This window comes from Chlorocebus sabaeus, chromosome 21 (genome assembly GCF_047675955.1).
Source record: "Chlorocebus sabaeus isolate Y175 chromosome 21, mChlSab1.0.hap1, whole genome shotgun sequence".
Classification (NCBI taxonomy): domain Eukaryota; kingdom Metazoa; phylum Chordata; class Mammalia; order Primates; family Cercopithecidae; genus Chlorocebus; species Chlorocebus sabaeus.
Window position 1 is genome coordinate 108,131,748 of NC_132924.1, and position 17,386 is coordinate 108,149,133.

The following is a 17,386-nucleotide window of genomic DNA, read 5'->3' on the forward strand; positions in this document are numbered from 1 at the left end:
TTCACTTGTCATAATTTTTTACCCAAACATTTTCACCTTTGGAAGAGTTGTTAGGCTTATCCACTGTGCTGGTCTAGATTGCCAGCAGTAATACCAGTCTAGCTCATGCCTCCTTTCAGCTCATTCCATTTTATTTAGAGTAAGAATATATAGGTATAGAACTAGTGGGCTATCTTGACCACCAAGAAATACAGCTCCATTCACTGTCAATCCGATTTTTGCCAGATGGGGTGAAGATACAGTCCACCCCATTAAGCCCATAGCAATTCTGACATAAAGGTTGAAAGGTAGGTTTCTTGCTTAGGAATGATTCCTGTTTCTAGCACCTGCAGTCTCCAACCACTACCCCAGGTTGGAAAAAAGAAAAGTTGAGGTGACCTGAGAAATCACTTTGTTGTTTGTACCAGTGTACTCCTCCATCCCTTCTTCTCCAGATCCACCATAAAAGTAAAAGAATTTGTCATGTGGGGACCCGCTCTTGTCCCCCTCATGTTGAATGTGCATACACACTCATGAAGGTATATATGTCAGCCCTTCCTGCCTTTATCACCCCCCATTTTAGACCCCCCAAAAAAAAGTTTCAATTACGTTTTCCAATTCTCTAGTAAACCACTATTCCATTTTGATGTGATATCTTTTTGCCCATGATTATACACTATGGGCTGTAAAGTGTGTTTCTTGGTCTGAAGAAATATAACTTGATGGTCCAAATTGCCACAGTATCTTCTGTTTCAGTCCTTTTACAGTATTTTAAGTATTTGTATCCATCTGTCTCTGGGGGTGCAAAGCCTAGTCCAGAGTAAACGTCTAGTCCTATCAGGATCCTTTTATAGTCTGGGGGCTACCACAGAATTCTGATGTAGTTACTTGTCAGTTGTGTGTGCCACCTTCTCCCCAGGAAATCTGCCCATAGCCACCTGTGGTCTCTCTCTCTCTCTTGCAGTATTTATTTATATTTTGTGCCTCAGAGGGAAAAAGAGAAATATGCCAACAATCAGCCCATGCCTACATTTCTACACCTCTCCCATTCCCATTTATTTCATGGACCTACATGCCCACCTTAAGTAAGCACACCAAGTTTTCCACTTAGTGGGTCCAGTCATCATCTGATCCTGGAAGAGTGTTCTTCTGGTGGGCACTGACATGTCCTACTTTAATGTGCCCCTAATTCCCATGGTGATTTCCATAGGATAGTGCCCCACATGGGGCATCTGATAGACTAGTTTTTCATTGCCCATTTATTTGACCATGTGGCCAGCCATTAGCACACCCAGACTTTGATTATTTTTAAATGAAACTTTTATACTTGTTCAGTGTTTTCATCACTGCACAGACAGCATATAGTTCAGCCTGAGCAGATTGTTCTTACTTTCTTCAATCAAAACTTTTCCATCATCTGATGTAGTACAGTAGTCTTCCAAACAGGATGGTGACCATCCACCTTGGAACTGCCATCAGTCAACCTAGTAGCTCTCTTTCAATAGAGAGCTGTTCATAGGGTGCTGCCCAGGTGGCCATAGGATTTGGTGGCTCCTCAGCTGATTTCAAAGTAGGCTCCAGTGGAAAAGAGACCTCCTGCACATGAACAGAATGAGTACCTCCTTGCATTGTCCCAGTAACATTGTCCTGTATAAACTGTTTCCATTTATTATGGAGCCCTTCTGGGCACTACCTTATTAGAGTGTTTCTCGCACATCATTTAAGGCATTATGGGCATTTCAGCTTTCACGGTTATATGTCCTTCAGTATAATGGTTAATTAATTTTATGTATCAGCTTGACTTGACCATGGGATGCCCAGGTAGCTGGTTAAACATTATTTCTGGATGTCCCTCTGAGGGTGTTTCTGGAATAGATTAGCATTTGAATTGGTAGATTCAGGAAAGATCCACCATCACCAGTGTAAGGAGGTGGGGCGTCATCCAATCTATTGAGGGCCTGCCTGAATAGAACAAAAGGATGGAGGAAGGGTGAATTCTCTTCTTGAACTGGGATATTCATCATCTGCCCCCAGACATCAGCGCTTCTAGTCCTCAGGCTTTTGGACTTGGACTCAATTACACCACCAGCCTTCCTAGTTCTACAGCTTGCACACAGCAGATTATGAGACTTCTCAATCTCCATAATTCTGTGACAATGTGCATACACATATGTGTATATTCACTGATATAATTCCTATAATACACACACACACACACACACAGTCTACTGGTCTGTTTTTTCTGAAGAACCCTAATACATTCAGTCACAGGGGCATTTTCAACTAATGTCCAATAGCAAGTTAGTAATTTGTTCTCAAATTAGCTGTATATCTTATAGCTGCATCTGAAAATTTTCTGGTCCAAATTCTGGCAGTCACTGCTGGATGGTGCTCACAGGCTTTTTCCATAGCCCCAATCTCTGGTCCATACAGGGCTACTGTAGAGAAAATGTGTTGGTACCAGCAGCCCAGTTTTTAACACATCATTGATTAAAGGTGTAATCTATTTTTGTGCACCAGGTATTCTATACTATTTCCAACTAAAATCTGTGGGCTTGGACAGTTCTGTAGGTTCCCATTTAGCAGGTATACTGGATAAAGGGCAAATTTACATGCCTTTGGTTTTACAATATAAGGTAGGGAAGTGTTCCCCAATCAGATATAAAATCCATCCCAGTACATTCAGGTAAAGGAGATACATCCAGTTCACATGAAGTCCATTTAGGTATTTCAGTTTTAATCTCAACTTTCACCTTAATTTCATCAACCATTTCATGGCTAAGTCCTCCCAACCTAACTGTAGTCCACATTAGGATTTCACCCAACAGATTTTGGAACCTCAGTGCATTGGGCTGCCATGTCAGAGTCCTGGAAAAGCTTATTCTCCACCCCCTGTCCATTTTAACCACACGTGCATATAGCCCATGTCCCCAGACAAGGATCAGACTAAAGGACTCTGACCCTTTTCATCAGTCTTTATCCATATTAGATATTGATCAACAATGTTTATGACCAAATGACCTTTGACAAAGGCACTAAAGAAACTCAATGAGGGTAAGGAAAGTCTTTTCAATAATTGGTGTTGTAACAACTTAGTATACATGTAGAAAAAAAAAAATCCTTGACTTCTACCTCACTAGTACACAAAAATTAATTCAAGACAGATCATAGATCTAAACATGTAAAGCTATATATAACCTAACATTATAAAGCTCCTGTAAGAAAACATAGAACAATATCTTTGTAGTTATAGATAAGGCACCAATTCCTTAGGAGATGGAAAGAAAAAAGAAACAATGAAAAATTAATAAAGTTGACATCATCAAAATTTAAAATTTCTCATTAACAGACAGTTAAAAATGAAAAGGCAAGCCACAGTCTATAAAAATAAATATTCCCAACACATATATGACAAAAGACTTGTATGCAGAATATATGAAGAATTCCTACAAACCAACAATGAAAACCTAATTTTAAAATGGACAAAAGATTTGAACAGACATTTCTCAAAGACTTATAATAATCAATAAACATATGAAAAAAATTTTTCCACATGGGAAATGAAAATTTGAACCACAATGAGATACCACTTTACATCTACCAGGATGGCAAAAAAATTAAAAGACTGACAACCAAATATTAGAATGTAGAGCAACTGGAACTCTAATACATTGTTGGTGGGAATGTAAAATTGTATAATCACTTTGTAAAAAGATTTGACAGTTTTGTTTCTTAATAAAGGAAAATATACATGTATTCCCTGACCAGCAGTTTATCTCTTAGGTAAATAAAGATGTAACTATTATGTCCACTAATGGTCAAATTGTGGCAATCCATATTAGAGAACACTATACAGATGTTAAAAAATGATAAAGATCTATGTCTATTAAACATCTCTAAGATGTTTAGTGAAGTGGGGTGGGAAAAACAAATTGGTGATCAGTATATATAGAATGATGCCATATACATGAAGAAGATATTGTGGTTAACTAATTGTGGTTGATTCCGTCGCAGTTGATTAAGTCAGTTAGTACAAGACACTCTTCCACTGACAGCCATGTTGTTTTACATTTTACAACGGTACGCCTTAGGATGAGGATGACAAAGTGGAGCGACATAAAGAAACTGAGCTCTGGATGACCACCAGTCACCAGATGATTATACCATCCCTTGAGTCCCCTCTACTTCTAGGTTTCTAAATATGTGAAATAATATTTTTTCTTAGCATATGACAAAAGCATCTGAACTGGATGGTTGAAAGCGAGAAAGCCTAAAAAGATAAAAACCAAAATGTTGGCCAGGTGTGGTGGCTCACGTCTGTAATCCTAGCACTTTGGGAGGCGGAGGCAGGCAGATTGCCTGAGCTCAGGAGTTCGAGACCAGCCTCGGCAACACGGTGAAACTCCATCTCTACTAAAATACAAAAAAATTAGCAGGGCGTGGTGGCGTGCACCTGTAGTCCCAGCTACTTAGGAGGCTGAGGCAGGAGAATTGCTTAAACCCAGGAAGTGGAGGTTGCAGTGAGCTGAGATCATGCCACTGCACTCCAGCCTGGGAGCGAGACTCTGTCTCTTAAAAAAAAAAAAGAAAAAGAAAAAAAGTTGATATTTATCTCTGCATAATGAGATTGTGGATTTTTTTTCTTTTAACTTTTATACAATAAACAAGACTGATAAAAATAATTACTTATAAAAAGCATTCCAAATTAAACACCTTTAATTCAGAACCTCTATTATTTCTGGGATTTCCTATGACTCCTGGATATCCCTTTTATAAGATCATTTGCATATACCATACCTCGGTGATCAAAAAGTGGGATCAACCAAAGATAAATCTGAGAACAGATTACAAGAAGTCTCACAGTAGCCAAGTGAAAAAAGAGATATACAAAATGGAATATCCTTACCACCTACTTAGGCTTTTAAATCTGCTGTACTGGTGGTTAGGACCTGAAGGAGTCTTCTTTTGCATACAAGTTTATTTTTTTTCTTTTTCCTTGGAAGAAAATGAAGCATATGGTGTAGGGCTGAAAGCATGGTGTTGTCTCAGCCAGTCCTAAGGCCTATGGAAAAATGAGCTGAAGGACAAAGCAGAAACCTTCACAAGGTGATCCATGAGACATAATGGCACAAACAGCACTGATTTAGTGCTCATATGACATGGTAACTGCTAAGTGCAGTCTCCATTCTTCTGGGAACATGACTTTGATTAAAGGAGGACTCAAAAGAATGCAGTGTTGGTTTCGCAGCTCAAGAGTCTGCAGCTTTGAGAGAACTGGGAAACACGTATTTGTTATGCACAGACATCTGAGTTCTCTTAGGACAGTGATAGCCACCACTTTCAAGTAGCTTTTTGAACAGCAGACATCAACAAGGATAGTAGGAGATTGTGAAAACGGAAAGATGAATATATAATTTTCCAGTCTACTTGACAAAAAGATAGCTGCGAAATCTGTCACTGAATAACAAGTCAAGAAGAAGTGCCTATATCAGGAATCCATGTTGATGTTTAAGTCCATTACCGATGAAATTGCTTAATATAGAATACTCAGAAAATCTTGAAATGCTTCATTTCAAGCGAAAATCTTCTACTTAAACAACCCTAGCTCTAGAGTAGTTTTTTTGCAATGACGATATTGCCAGACATAAAACATTTATGCAGTAGACATATATTACATTATTTACATTTAAGGAATATGTGGATGAGAACTTTGCATTGTTCAACTACCCATTCATTCATCTCTCCATATGTCCATTGATCTCTGTCCATTTAATCTATAGACATTTAACTGAATGCTCACCCTGTTTCAAATACAATGTAAAGAACAATTTTAGTGGAACAGTGGATATGGGTGTCAGAAGTGGGTTACATCTGATTCTCAAAACACGGCTGTCAGTAAGAGTATTCTAATAAACTGCAAACTTGACCCTTATATACAAGTTCTTTCTCCAGTTATAATGATAGGGTTTCATGGTTCTCTACAATAAGGACTAGTTATTAATAAATAAAGAAGAGCGTAAGCAGAAATTAATAAAATCTCTGTTTTCTTAACTGAGAAGTCTGGATGTCTTGCAACTTTTGAAAATCAGCACACACAGGCCGGGCGCGGTGGCTCACGCCTGTAATCCCAGCACTTTGGGAGGCCAAGGCAGGTGGATCATGAGGTCAGGAGATCGAGACCATCCTGGCTAACCTGGTGAAACCTTGTCTCTACTAAAAATACAAAAAAAAAAAAAAAAAAAAAAAAAAATTAGCCAGGCTTGGTGGCGGGCGCCTGTAGTCCCAGCTACTCGGGAGGCTGAGGCAGGAGAATGGTGTGAACCTGGGAGGCGGAGCTTGCAGTGAGCCGAGATTGTGCCACTGCACTCCAACCTGGGTGACTGAAGAAGACTCCATCTCCAATAAATAAATAAATAAAATAAAATAAAATAAAATAAAATAAAATAAAATAAAATCTTTGCTTTTGGGAGATAAACCTGAACATGTTTATAAGATTTATCTTGACAGCATTATCAAGCAAAGAGGCTGAAGGGAAAGGAAGAATAAAAGGTAGAGTAAGATTCCCAGAGGTGGGATAGAACGGTATCAAGGGCTCAGGAGAAAGAGAACTGTGTTATAAAATAGGTATAAAATCAGTAATCAGCAAAAAGCAATCATGAAACTACTCAATATAATAATTCAGAAAAAGGTATGAATGAAATGTCACAAGTTGTATTACAGTGTGACAATGTTCATTATTACGTCAATGAACTCTTAGTGAAATCTTACCCCACACAAAACACTACATTTTAGCCTGTATCTATCAATGAATAATTTGAAAGTATGCAATAAAATTTTCCTGTTTTATTTTGAAGTCATTTTCAAATAATGTTTCACTGTTTTTTCCAGATTGGACTCCTTCTTGTCCTGAGCCAGTGTATATCCCAACGGGCTTAGAAACGGAACCTCTTTATCCAGACTCCAAGGAAGATACTGTGGTTTATCTAGCTGAAGATGGTGAGCACATAATGACACATGTTGCCGTAAAATATAATTTGGTAATTAGGTTAATCTCTGAGTTGTATTTGTTTTGCTGTTTGTAGTGGAAATTTCAAATGACCAGTCCCTAAACGTAAAGATGTTTGTTTACATATTGATCCAAGTGTGGATTTAGTGCCAGTTATATTTTTGAAGGCGTATTGCAGTTTACGCAAAGTTACTTTAAAATTAAACATCATGTTTGCCATTAGAATGAAGAGTTATATTTAGAATGAATTTTGCTTCACATCAATTTTGAAAGATAAACGCAGTGAAGTGCTTTGCAACTATTATTCCCTCTAGTACAGCTCACATTCATGCATTCATTCAGATGTTTTTCTTTTAATTTCCTGACTCTGATGCATTTCTTGGCATTATAATCTTTAAAAGTGAAACAATTACCCTACATTGCAAAAAAAAAATCTAAGATTGTATCTCAGGAACGTGTTCTTAACACTCAAGATCCATATTTGTACTTTGAAAACTCTATTAATGCAAAATATTTTGTTTGCTTTCATGATACAGTATGCTAATAATCAAACATAGAAGTCTCAGAGTATGTTCTCAACTATACTGCTCCTGAAGCACCAGTGTAAGGAAGTATAGACTCCTCATAATTTCACCAACACAGTTTAATATCTTAGAGTGTTTTCGTATATTAAAGATAACTTCTAGGTACCATATATATTTTATTTAAGGGGCTAGCAAGACAAAGAGAAATTCATAGAGACTATTTCCTGTACAGTAAGCAATTCTAGAAATCATATACTCACAAACAACTCACAAAAATATACTCACAATATTTTTAAACAACCGGAGAGGAATACCTATGATTTTTCCAATTTGATTGTGAATATTTACATGGCAAACATGCCTCAGAACTGCCATACATAACTGAAATGAGATCTGATTTAAAAAACTAAAATAATTGAGATGAATCAGTCAGGGTCTTCTCAGGAATTAGATAGCATACTCAGAGTAATTTAAGAAAGTTTAATGAAATTTAACTTAATGAATTTTTAAAAGGGTAGACAGAGTTAATGGAGATTAACAAGGGATGGTGGGAAGCAACACAGGACTATCAACAGAGCAGAACCATGACTGCTAGGCCTGAAAGAGTGAGAAGACAGAATGGTCTCCAGACCTGTAGAATCCTTTAGGTATAGGAGAGGGCAGCCTCAAAACAATTGTGGCTTTCAGTAAAGAAACAGACAACTGACAATGTGTGGCACTGAAGGGAAAATGCTAGGGGGATAAATAATCCAATTTCAGTCTCCTCCCAACTTCCCATATTCTACCAGTGCCTCCCATTGTCCACAGCCAAAGGGCAAGAGAACTTCTGAGGCAGTCAATACAGATCAACCTCTTTGGAAACGTATAATGTGCAGAAGAGTAGAGGACAGATCTGTAGGTAGAATCAGAGAATATCCATCGCAATCAGCCCCACTTAATCCTATTTTTATGCCATACTTGGGAGTTGTGAAGATCTGCCTGTCCATAAGTTGAAAGGATAGCTATAGAAACAAGGTTTGAGGATGAAAAAAAGTCTTGACTTACTTGATTTTCATTGAACATGTGAAAGATTAATTGTAAATACTTACCTTTTTCCATTTTCACAAATGACAAAAAAGAAGAGTAGAAAAGACAAATTTCAGTAGGTAAGATGTAATTTAAATGTCAATGAAAATTAAATGTTCTTATAAAGTTAAAACCCTAGGACAGGATACTGAAGAATGTGGCATACTATGAGACATGATTAATTTTTATTTTGGATAAATTGAGGTAAAATGTAAATAGAATGAAATGTATAGACCATAAGTACACAATTTGGTGAGTTTTGAAAAATATGTCATCTGTGTAACCAACACGCCTATCAAGATGTGGAACACTTCCATCACCCCAGAAAGATCCCATCTCTCCCATTCTGGTCAGTCCCCAGCTCCAGCCCCAGGCAAACACTGGTCTGATTTCCATCACCATAGATTAGTTTTGCCTGACTTTTAGCTTCATATAAATGCAGTCATACAGTAACTACACTGTTATGTCTGAATTCTTTGACTTGGAATTATGTTTTCAGATTTATACATGTTAGCAGATTCTTTTATATTGCCAAATGGTACCCCATCATATAACTATACCACAAATTGCCTTTTTATGATTGATATGTATTCAAGATACAAATGCTGTATCATATATATATATGATGTAGTGAAATTTTCACTTTCATCTGTGGAAGTCCTTTTCACTTTCATAACAATATCTTTTGATGAGCAGAACTTTTAAACTATTATGAAGTCAGTTACCAATTGTTTTTCTTTCAAATTTAGTGCATTTTGCATCCTTTCTATCTATAAACTTTGCTTTTCCCAAGATCACCTATTGTTTTTGAAGAAACTTCATTCTTTTCACTTTTTTAATCTTTGACTTTGATTCATCTAGAATCATTTTTTGTGAATGGTTTGGGATAAGGGTCAAGGTTCATTTCTTCCCACCTTTTAACAAAATTGATTCATCACCAGCTATTGAAAAGACTATCCTATCACCTACTGAATTGCCCTGCCACCTTTATTAAATGTCAGTTAACAATATATATGTAGGTCTATTTCTAGACACTTCATTCTGTTCCATTGATGTATTGATACTTATGCCAGTACCACCATATTGATATTGCAGCTTTATCCATGGCAATCTACTTTGATAGTCAATCTTTCGTTTATCAGTATTTGTATAGTGCATATATATTTTTCCATCATTTTACTTTTAACCTATGTTTTATATTTAATTTTTTTTATTTTGGGAGATATACAGCATATCATTGGGATTTGCTTTTTTTTTTTTTTTTTTTAACTTCTGGAATACATGTTCAGAATGTGCAGGTTTGTTACATAGGTATCTGTGTGCCATGGTGGTTTGCTGGACCTATCAACCTGTCACCTAGGTTTTAAGCTCCACGTGCATTAGCTGTTTGTCCTGATGCTCTCCCTCCCCTCACCCTGGCCCTGACAGGCCTCGGTATGTGTTGTTCCTCTCCCTGTGTCCATGTGTTCTCATTGTTCAGCTCCCATTTATGAATGAGAACACGTGGTGTTTGGTTTTCTGTTCCTGTGTTAGTTTGCTGAAGATGATGGCATCTAGCTTCATCCATGTCCCTGCAAATGACATGATCTCATTCCTTTTTGTGGCTGCATAGTATTCCATGGTGTATTTGTACCACATTTTATTTATCTAGTCTATCACTGATGGACAGTTGGGTTGGTTCCATGTCTTTGCCATTGTGAATAGTGCTGCAATAAATGTACATGTGCATGTATCTTTATAATAGAATGATTTCTATTCCTTTGGGTATATACCCAGTAATGAGATTGCTGGGTCAGATGGTATTTCTGGTTCTAGATCTTTGAGGAATCAACACACTTTCTTCCACAGTGGTTGAACTAATTTATATTTCCACCAACAATGTAAAAGTGTTTCTATTCTCCACAGCCTCACCAGCATCTGTTGTTTCTTGACTTTTTAATAATCACCATCTGACTGGTGTGAGATGGTATCTCATTGTGGTTTTGATTTGTATTTCTCTAATGACCAGTGATGATGAGCTTTTCTTCATATGTTTGTTGGCCACATAAATGTCTTCTTTTGAGAAGTGTCTGTTCATATCCTTTGCTCACTTTTTGATGGTTTTTTTTTTCCTTGTAAACTTGTTTACGTTCTTGTAAATTCTGGATATTAGACCTTGGTCAGATGGGTAAATTGCAAAAATTTTCTCCCATTCTGTAGGTTGCCTGTTTGCTCTTATGATAGTTTCCTTGCTATGCAGATGCTTTTTAGTTTAATTAGATCCCATTTGTCAATTTTAGCTTTTGTCGCAATTGCTTTTGGTGATTTCATTATAAAATCTTTGTCCATGCCTATGTTCTTAATGGTGTTGCCTAGGTTTTCTTCTAGAGTTTTTATGGTTGGATTTGCTTTTTATATAAACTGAAAATCTGTCCTTTAATTATTATGTTTAATATATAATTATTGTTGTTGGATTAATAGCTACCATCTTACTAACTTTGTTTTATTCCTTATGTTATTTCTTTTTAATTCTTTGTCTGCCTTCATTGACATTAATTTGACTGTATTTTATTATTCCATTTTATTTCCACTATTGGCTTATCATGTATACCTGTTTTTAAACTTTTGCCCTAGGTTTTTTTTTGTATACATCTTTAATTTAGAAGACTATCTTCAAATTATGTTACACCACTTCACATACAGTGTGAGCACCTTACAAAAGTATATTCTCAATTCCTTTTTCCCTCTCTTTGTGCTATGGTTTTCAAATGTTTTACTTTTTCATGTGCTATAGAAACTCAATGAAGGAAGGGACAAGATGGCTGACTAGACAGTCAGGAAGCACCACTCCCACTGAGAGAGACCAAAATATTAAGTATATCAACATGCTTTGAACAGATCCTCAGAGAGAAAACACTGAGGGTTGATAGAGAGGTGGTGCAGACACCAAGGCTGAAGAGGAAGCTAGGAACCCTGCATGGGGTTGCTGAATGCCAGGGCTAGTTCCCACCCTTGAATGGTCCTAGGGAAGAGGCAAGTGAAGGGATGGTGGGGCAGCCTGCTTTTGCTGCAGATTACTGGGATCCTAGCTACAAGAGATTTCATGACCCCCACAGATATTTGAACTGGCAGGGGAATCTGCCTGGAGAGTAGGCAAAGACAGAGCTTTTGCCTGCATGGAGTCCAGGGGAAGCTGAAGTAGAACACAGCCATAGGTGCCCATCTCCTAAGGCTCCCTATGTTCCTCTGAGTCACTGTAACCCCAGCTGACTACAGGGTCAAGAGAGAGCAGGGCTGACTATCCTATCCTGTGGGACTGGGGCATGTCTGTTCTTTAGGCCCTTCTGCCAGCTAGCCCTTCCCAAGGCCCCTGCCTGGCTGCTCCTGCAGGAGCATGTGCACAGCACAACCTCCTCTGCCTAACCTTGGTGCTTTGCTGGCGGCCCCATCTGAATACTTCCCAGTGGCCTACGAGCACTTCACATCCCCCAGCACAGCCAGTGCTCAACCCCAAGGGGCCAGATGGAGGTACAGCCCAGGGCTTTGGCATGCAGCTTGTGAGTGCTGAGTGTAGATCTGTGGCCAGCACTTGAGTGGGAGGAGCCCCCATTCTGAGAACACTGAGAGAGGTGAGACATGCAAGCTCATGGGCCAGCAAAGGAGCAGGGCACACCTCCCTCCACAGGACCATGTGGGAAGGGTGTGGGAGCCCCACAACCTGGAACATCTAACAACAAAAAAACACAGAAGTGGCACTAGTGATTGGAGGGGACTCCTGCAAGGCCCAGAGCAGGCCTGGAGATGGCGGTCATCTCTCCACCTGCCCATTATAGAGTGCTGCTGCAGGTGTGCTGAAATCCAAAAGAGCCCTTTAGCGAAGAGCCTCTCTGCTGGCCATTACTCTTAAGCGTCATCTACTGGTTTGTAGCACAAATTACAATACCAAAAATATTCTGCCAATATACATTTATTGCCTATAAAACCCAAGGCAAGAATCTATCCACAAATAATACCCTATACAGAGCTTTGGCCCTCTGGAAAACACCCAGAAATGAATCCAATTGACTATACTCAACTTAAACCACAGTTAAAAGAACACCAGCCTTCTCAGATGAGAAAGAATCAGCACAAGAACTCAGGTAATTCAAAAAGTCTGAGTGTCCCTTTATCTCTAAATGAGCACACTAGCTCTCCAGCAATGGCTCTTAACCAGATTGAAATGATTGAAATGAGAGATATAGGATTCAGAATCTGGATGACAAGGAAGCTCATCAAGATTCAGGAGAAAGTTGAAACCCAATCTAGGAATCCAGTAAAATGATCCAAGAGCTGAAAGATGTAATAGCCGTTTTAAGAAAAAAAACAAACTGAACTGCTGGAATTGAAAAATTCACTACAAGAATTACATAATACAGTTAGAATCATTAACAGCAGACTAGACCAAGCTGAAGAAAACTCTCAGAGCTTGAAGTCCAGTTCTTTGAATAAACTCTTACAAAAATAAAGAAGAAAGAATTTTTTTTAATGAACAAAACCTTTGAGAAATATGGGATTATGTAAAGATTCCAAATCTATGACCCATTGATATTCCTGAGAGAGAAAAAGAGAGAGTAAGCAACTTGGAAAATGCATTTTAGGATGTAGTTCACAAAAATTTCCCAATCTCACTAAGGAGATTAACATGCAAATTCAAGAAATACAGAAAAGCCCTGCAAGATATTATACAAGATGACCATCCTCATGGAACATAGTCAGCAGAATCACCAACGTCAACATGAAAGAAAAAATCTTAAAGGCAGCTAGAGGCAAGGGTGAAATCACTTACAAAGGGAACCCCATCCAGCTAGCAAGAAACCTTTCAGCAGAAACCTTACAAGCCAGAAGGGGGCCTATTTTCAGCATCCCTAAATAAAGAATTCTAATCAAGAATTTCATATCCCATCAAACTAAGCTTCCATAAGTGAAGGAGAAATAAAATCCTTCTCAAACAAGTAAGTGCTAAGGGAATTTGTTATCACTAGACCAGCCTTACAAGATGATATGGAAATAAAATAATGATACCTGCTACCACAAAAACATGCTTAACCATATAGCCCACTGTAAAGCAACTACACAATCAAATCTACAGAGCAAACAGCTAATAACACGATGACAGGATTAAAATCTCACATATCAATACTAACACTGAATGTAAATGGTCTGAACACTCCACTTAAAAGGCATAGAGTGGCAGACTACATAAAAAGACAAGACCCAACTGTTGGCTGTCTTCAACAAACCCATCTCATATGTAATAACATCCACAGGCTCAAAGTAAAGGGATGGAGAAATATCTACCAAACAGAAAACAAAAAGGGCCGGGAATCACAATTCTTATATCAGATGAAACAGACTTTCAATCAACAATAATCAAGAAAAAGAAGGGCATTACACAAACAGTTCAATTGAACAAGAAGTCTTAACTATCCTAAATATATACAAACCCAACATTGGATCATCCTGTTTCATAAAAGTTCTTCTTGACCTATAAAAAGACTTAGTCACACAATAACAGTAGGAGACTTTAACACCCCACTGACAGTGTTAAGATAATTGAGACAGAAAGCTAACAAAGAAATTCTAGACTTAAACTGGACACTTGACCAATTGGACCTAATAGAACACCCAGCAACCACAGAATATATATTCTTCTCATTTGCACATGAAACATATTCTAAGATCAATCACATGCTTTGTCATAAAGCAAGACCCAATAAATTCAAAAACATTGAAATCACCCCAAGCACATTCTCACATCAAAGTGCAAAAGAATAGAAATAAATACCATTATTTTATTTTATTTTATTTTATTTTATTTTATTTTATTTTAGGGAGATGGAGGCTTGCTCTTTTGCCCAGGCTGGAGTGTAGTGGCACGATCTTGGCTCACTGCAACTTCCACCCCCTAGGTTCGAGCAATTCTCCTGCCTCAGCCTCCCAAGTAGCTGGGATTACAGGCATGTGCTACCACACCTAGCTAATTTTTCTATTTTTAGTAGAGACACCATGTTGGCCACGGTGATCTCGAACTCCTGACCTCAAGTGATCCACCTACCTCAGCCTCCCAAAGTGCTGGGATTACCATGCCCAGCCAGTCTCTTTTATAACTAGGAAATATTTCTTTTTATCTCTGGCATTATATCATGTCTTTATGTTGTTTTAGAGTAATATAGTCAATACCAGTTTTCTTATGTTTACTGTTTACTTAGAATAACTCCCCCTTTTATTTTCAATCTTTTTATGAAACTATATTTAAATTCTGTTTCTTATAGATAGTGTATAGTAATACCTTACTTAAAAAATCTAATCTGACAATCTCTGCCTTTTAATTAGAGTGGTTTGACAGTTTGCATTTCATGTACTTGCATCTATGTTTGGGTTTGGGTCTATCTTATTAATTGGCCCATCTCATTTTTATTCCTCAGTTACTCCTCTTTTTGAAGGTCAATCAAACACCTTTTATTATTTCATTTTAATCAAAATATTTTCTTAGGTATACCTCATGTTTTGTTTGGTTGATCTAGAAGTTACAATATACAATTTCTTGAAGTCTATTTTATTTTACTTTTTATTTGATTTTTTGGAGACAGAGTCTCGCTCTGTCACCCAGGCTGGAGTGTAGTGGCATGATCTCAGCTCACTGCCACCTCTACCTCCCATGTTCAAGTGATTCTCCCACCTCAGCCTCCTGAGAAGCTGGGACTAGAGGCGCGCACCACCATGTTCAGCTAATTTTTTGTATTTTAGTAGAGATGGGGTTTTACCGTGTTGCCAAGTCTGGTCTCAAACTTCTGAGCTCAGGCAGTCCGCCCACCTTGGCCTTCCAAAGTGCTAGGATTACAGGCGTGAGCCACCGTGTCTGGCCTCTTACGGTCTATTTAAAATTAATATTATACCTTTTTTTGTTTGTTTTAAATGGGTCAGTTGCCTTTAAAGAAATTAAGAGGAGAAAAAATTATGTTAGCTAGAGCTGGATAACTTGCTGAAGTTTCTGCATCATCGCCTGCTGTTTAACCTTGTACTTTGATGTTATTAATATGGCTTCTTTTTTTGTTTTGTTTTGTTTTTGAGACGGAGTCTCGCTCTGTCTCCCAGGCTGGAGTACAGTGGCGCGATCTCGGCTCACTGCAAGCTCCGCCTCCCGGGTTTACGTCATTCTCCTGCCTCAGCCTCCCGAGTAGCTGGGACTACAGGCGCCCGCCACCACGCCCGGCTAGTTTTTTGTATTTTTTAGTAGAGACGGGGTTTCACCATGTTAGCCAGGATGGTCTCGATCTCCTGACCTCGTGATCCGCCCGTCTCGGCCTCCCAAAGTGCTGGGATTACTTAAACCTCATGAAGCAACCTCTGCTAGCTTCAAACTTTTCTTCTGCAGCTTCCTTACCTGTCTCTGCCCTCATAGAATTGAAGAGAATTAGGGCCTTCCTCTGGATTAGGCTTTGGCTTAAAGGAATGTTATGGCTGGTTTGACCCAGACCAGCAAGCTTTTTCCATATCAACAATAAGACTGTTTTTTTGTTGTTTTTTTTTTTTTTTTTTTTTTTTAATCATCTGTGTGTTCACTGGAGTAGCACTTTTAGTCTCCTCCAAGAATATTTTTCAGCCAGGCGCGGTGGCTCAAGCCTGTAATCCCAGCACTTTGGGTGGCTGAGGCTGGCAGATCACGAGGTCAGGAGATCGAGACTATCCTGGCTAACCCGGTGAAACCCCGTCTCTACTAAAAAATACAAAAAACTAGCCGGGAGAGGAGGCGGGCACCTGTAGTCCCAGCTACTCAGGAGGCTGAGGCAGTAGAATGGTGTAAACCTGGGAGGCGGAGCTTGCAGTGAGCTGAGATCCAGCCACTGCACTCCAGCCTGGGCGACAGAGCGAGACTCCGTCTCAAAAAAAAAAAAAAAGAATATTTTTCTTTGCATTCACAACCTGGTTAACTGACACAAAAGGCCTAGCTTTTGGCCTATCTTATCTTTTGACATGCCTTCCTCACTAAGCTTAATCATTTTTGGCTTTCGATTTAAAGATAGAGATGTGTGACTCTCCACCTGAACACATGGAGGCCATTGTAGGATTATTAATTGGCCTAATTTCAATATTGTTATGTCTCAGGGAATAGGAAGGCCCAAGGAAAGGGAGAGAGATGGGGGAATGGGTGGTGGTGGTGTAGTCAGAACACACAGCACTTAAGTTCACCATTTTATATGAGTGCAGTTCATGGTGGCCCAAAACAATTACAACAGTAACATCAAAGATCACCCATAATAGATATCATAATAATGAAAAAGTTTTCAATGTTGTGAGATTACCAAAATACGACACAGAGACACAAAGTGAGCACATGTTAGAAAAATGGTGCTGATAGACTTGCTCAACACAAACCTTTAATTTGTTTAAAAACAACAACAAAAACAAAAACAAAAACAAAAAAAAACAGTATCTGTGAAGCACAATAAAGCAAAGCACAATTACCCAAGGTATGCCTATATCATTGTTTCCTATACAGATATTCTTCAATTTACATTAGGGTTACCTCTCAATAAACCAATTTTAAGCTGAAAATATCATAAATGAAAGTTGTATTTTCAACTTGTGATATTTTCAGCTCATGATGGATTTATTTGGGTATAACTTCATTGTAAGTCAAGGAGGGTATTGAATATGTATCACTTTTACACCATTGTAAAGCTGGAAAATCATAAGTCCCATCATAAGTAGGAGACCATCTGTATGTAATGTGTCTTTTTCTCTCTGGCTGTCTTCAGCAATTTGACTATGGTGTGCCTAGATTTAGTTATCT

General features: G+C 38.4%; 1 protein-coding gene across 1 annotated transcript in view; it reads left to right on the forward strand.

Annotated features, from left to right (window-relative positions):
- Positions 1-17,386, forward strand: part of AGBL3 (AGBL carboxypeptidase 3) — a 125,976-nt gene that overhangs the window by 11,861 nt on the left and 96,729 nt on the right. The window contains exon 4 of the mRNA XM_007983011.3: positions 6,868-6,975. Within this exon, the coding sequence (XP_007981202.1) occupies positions 6,868-6,975 (108 nt within the window). The remainder of the gene's footprint in view (positions 1-6,867; positions 6,976-17,386) is intronic.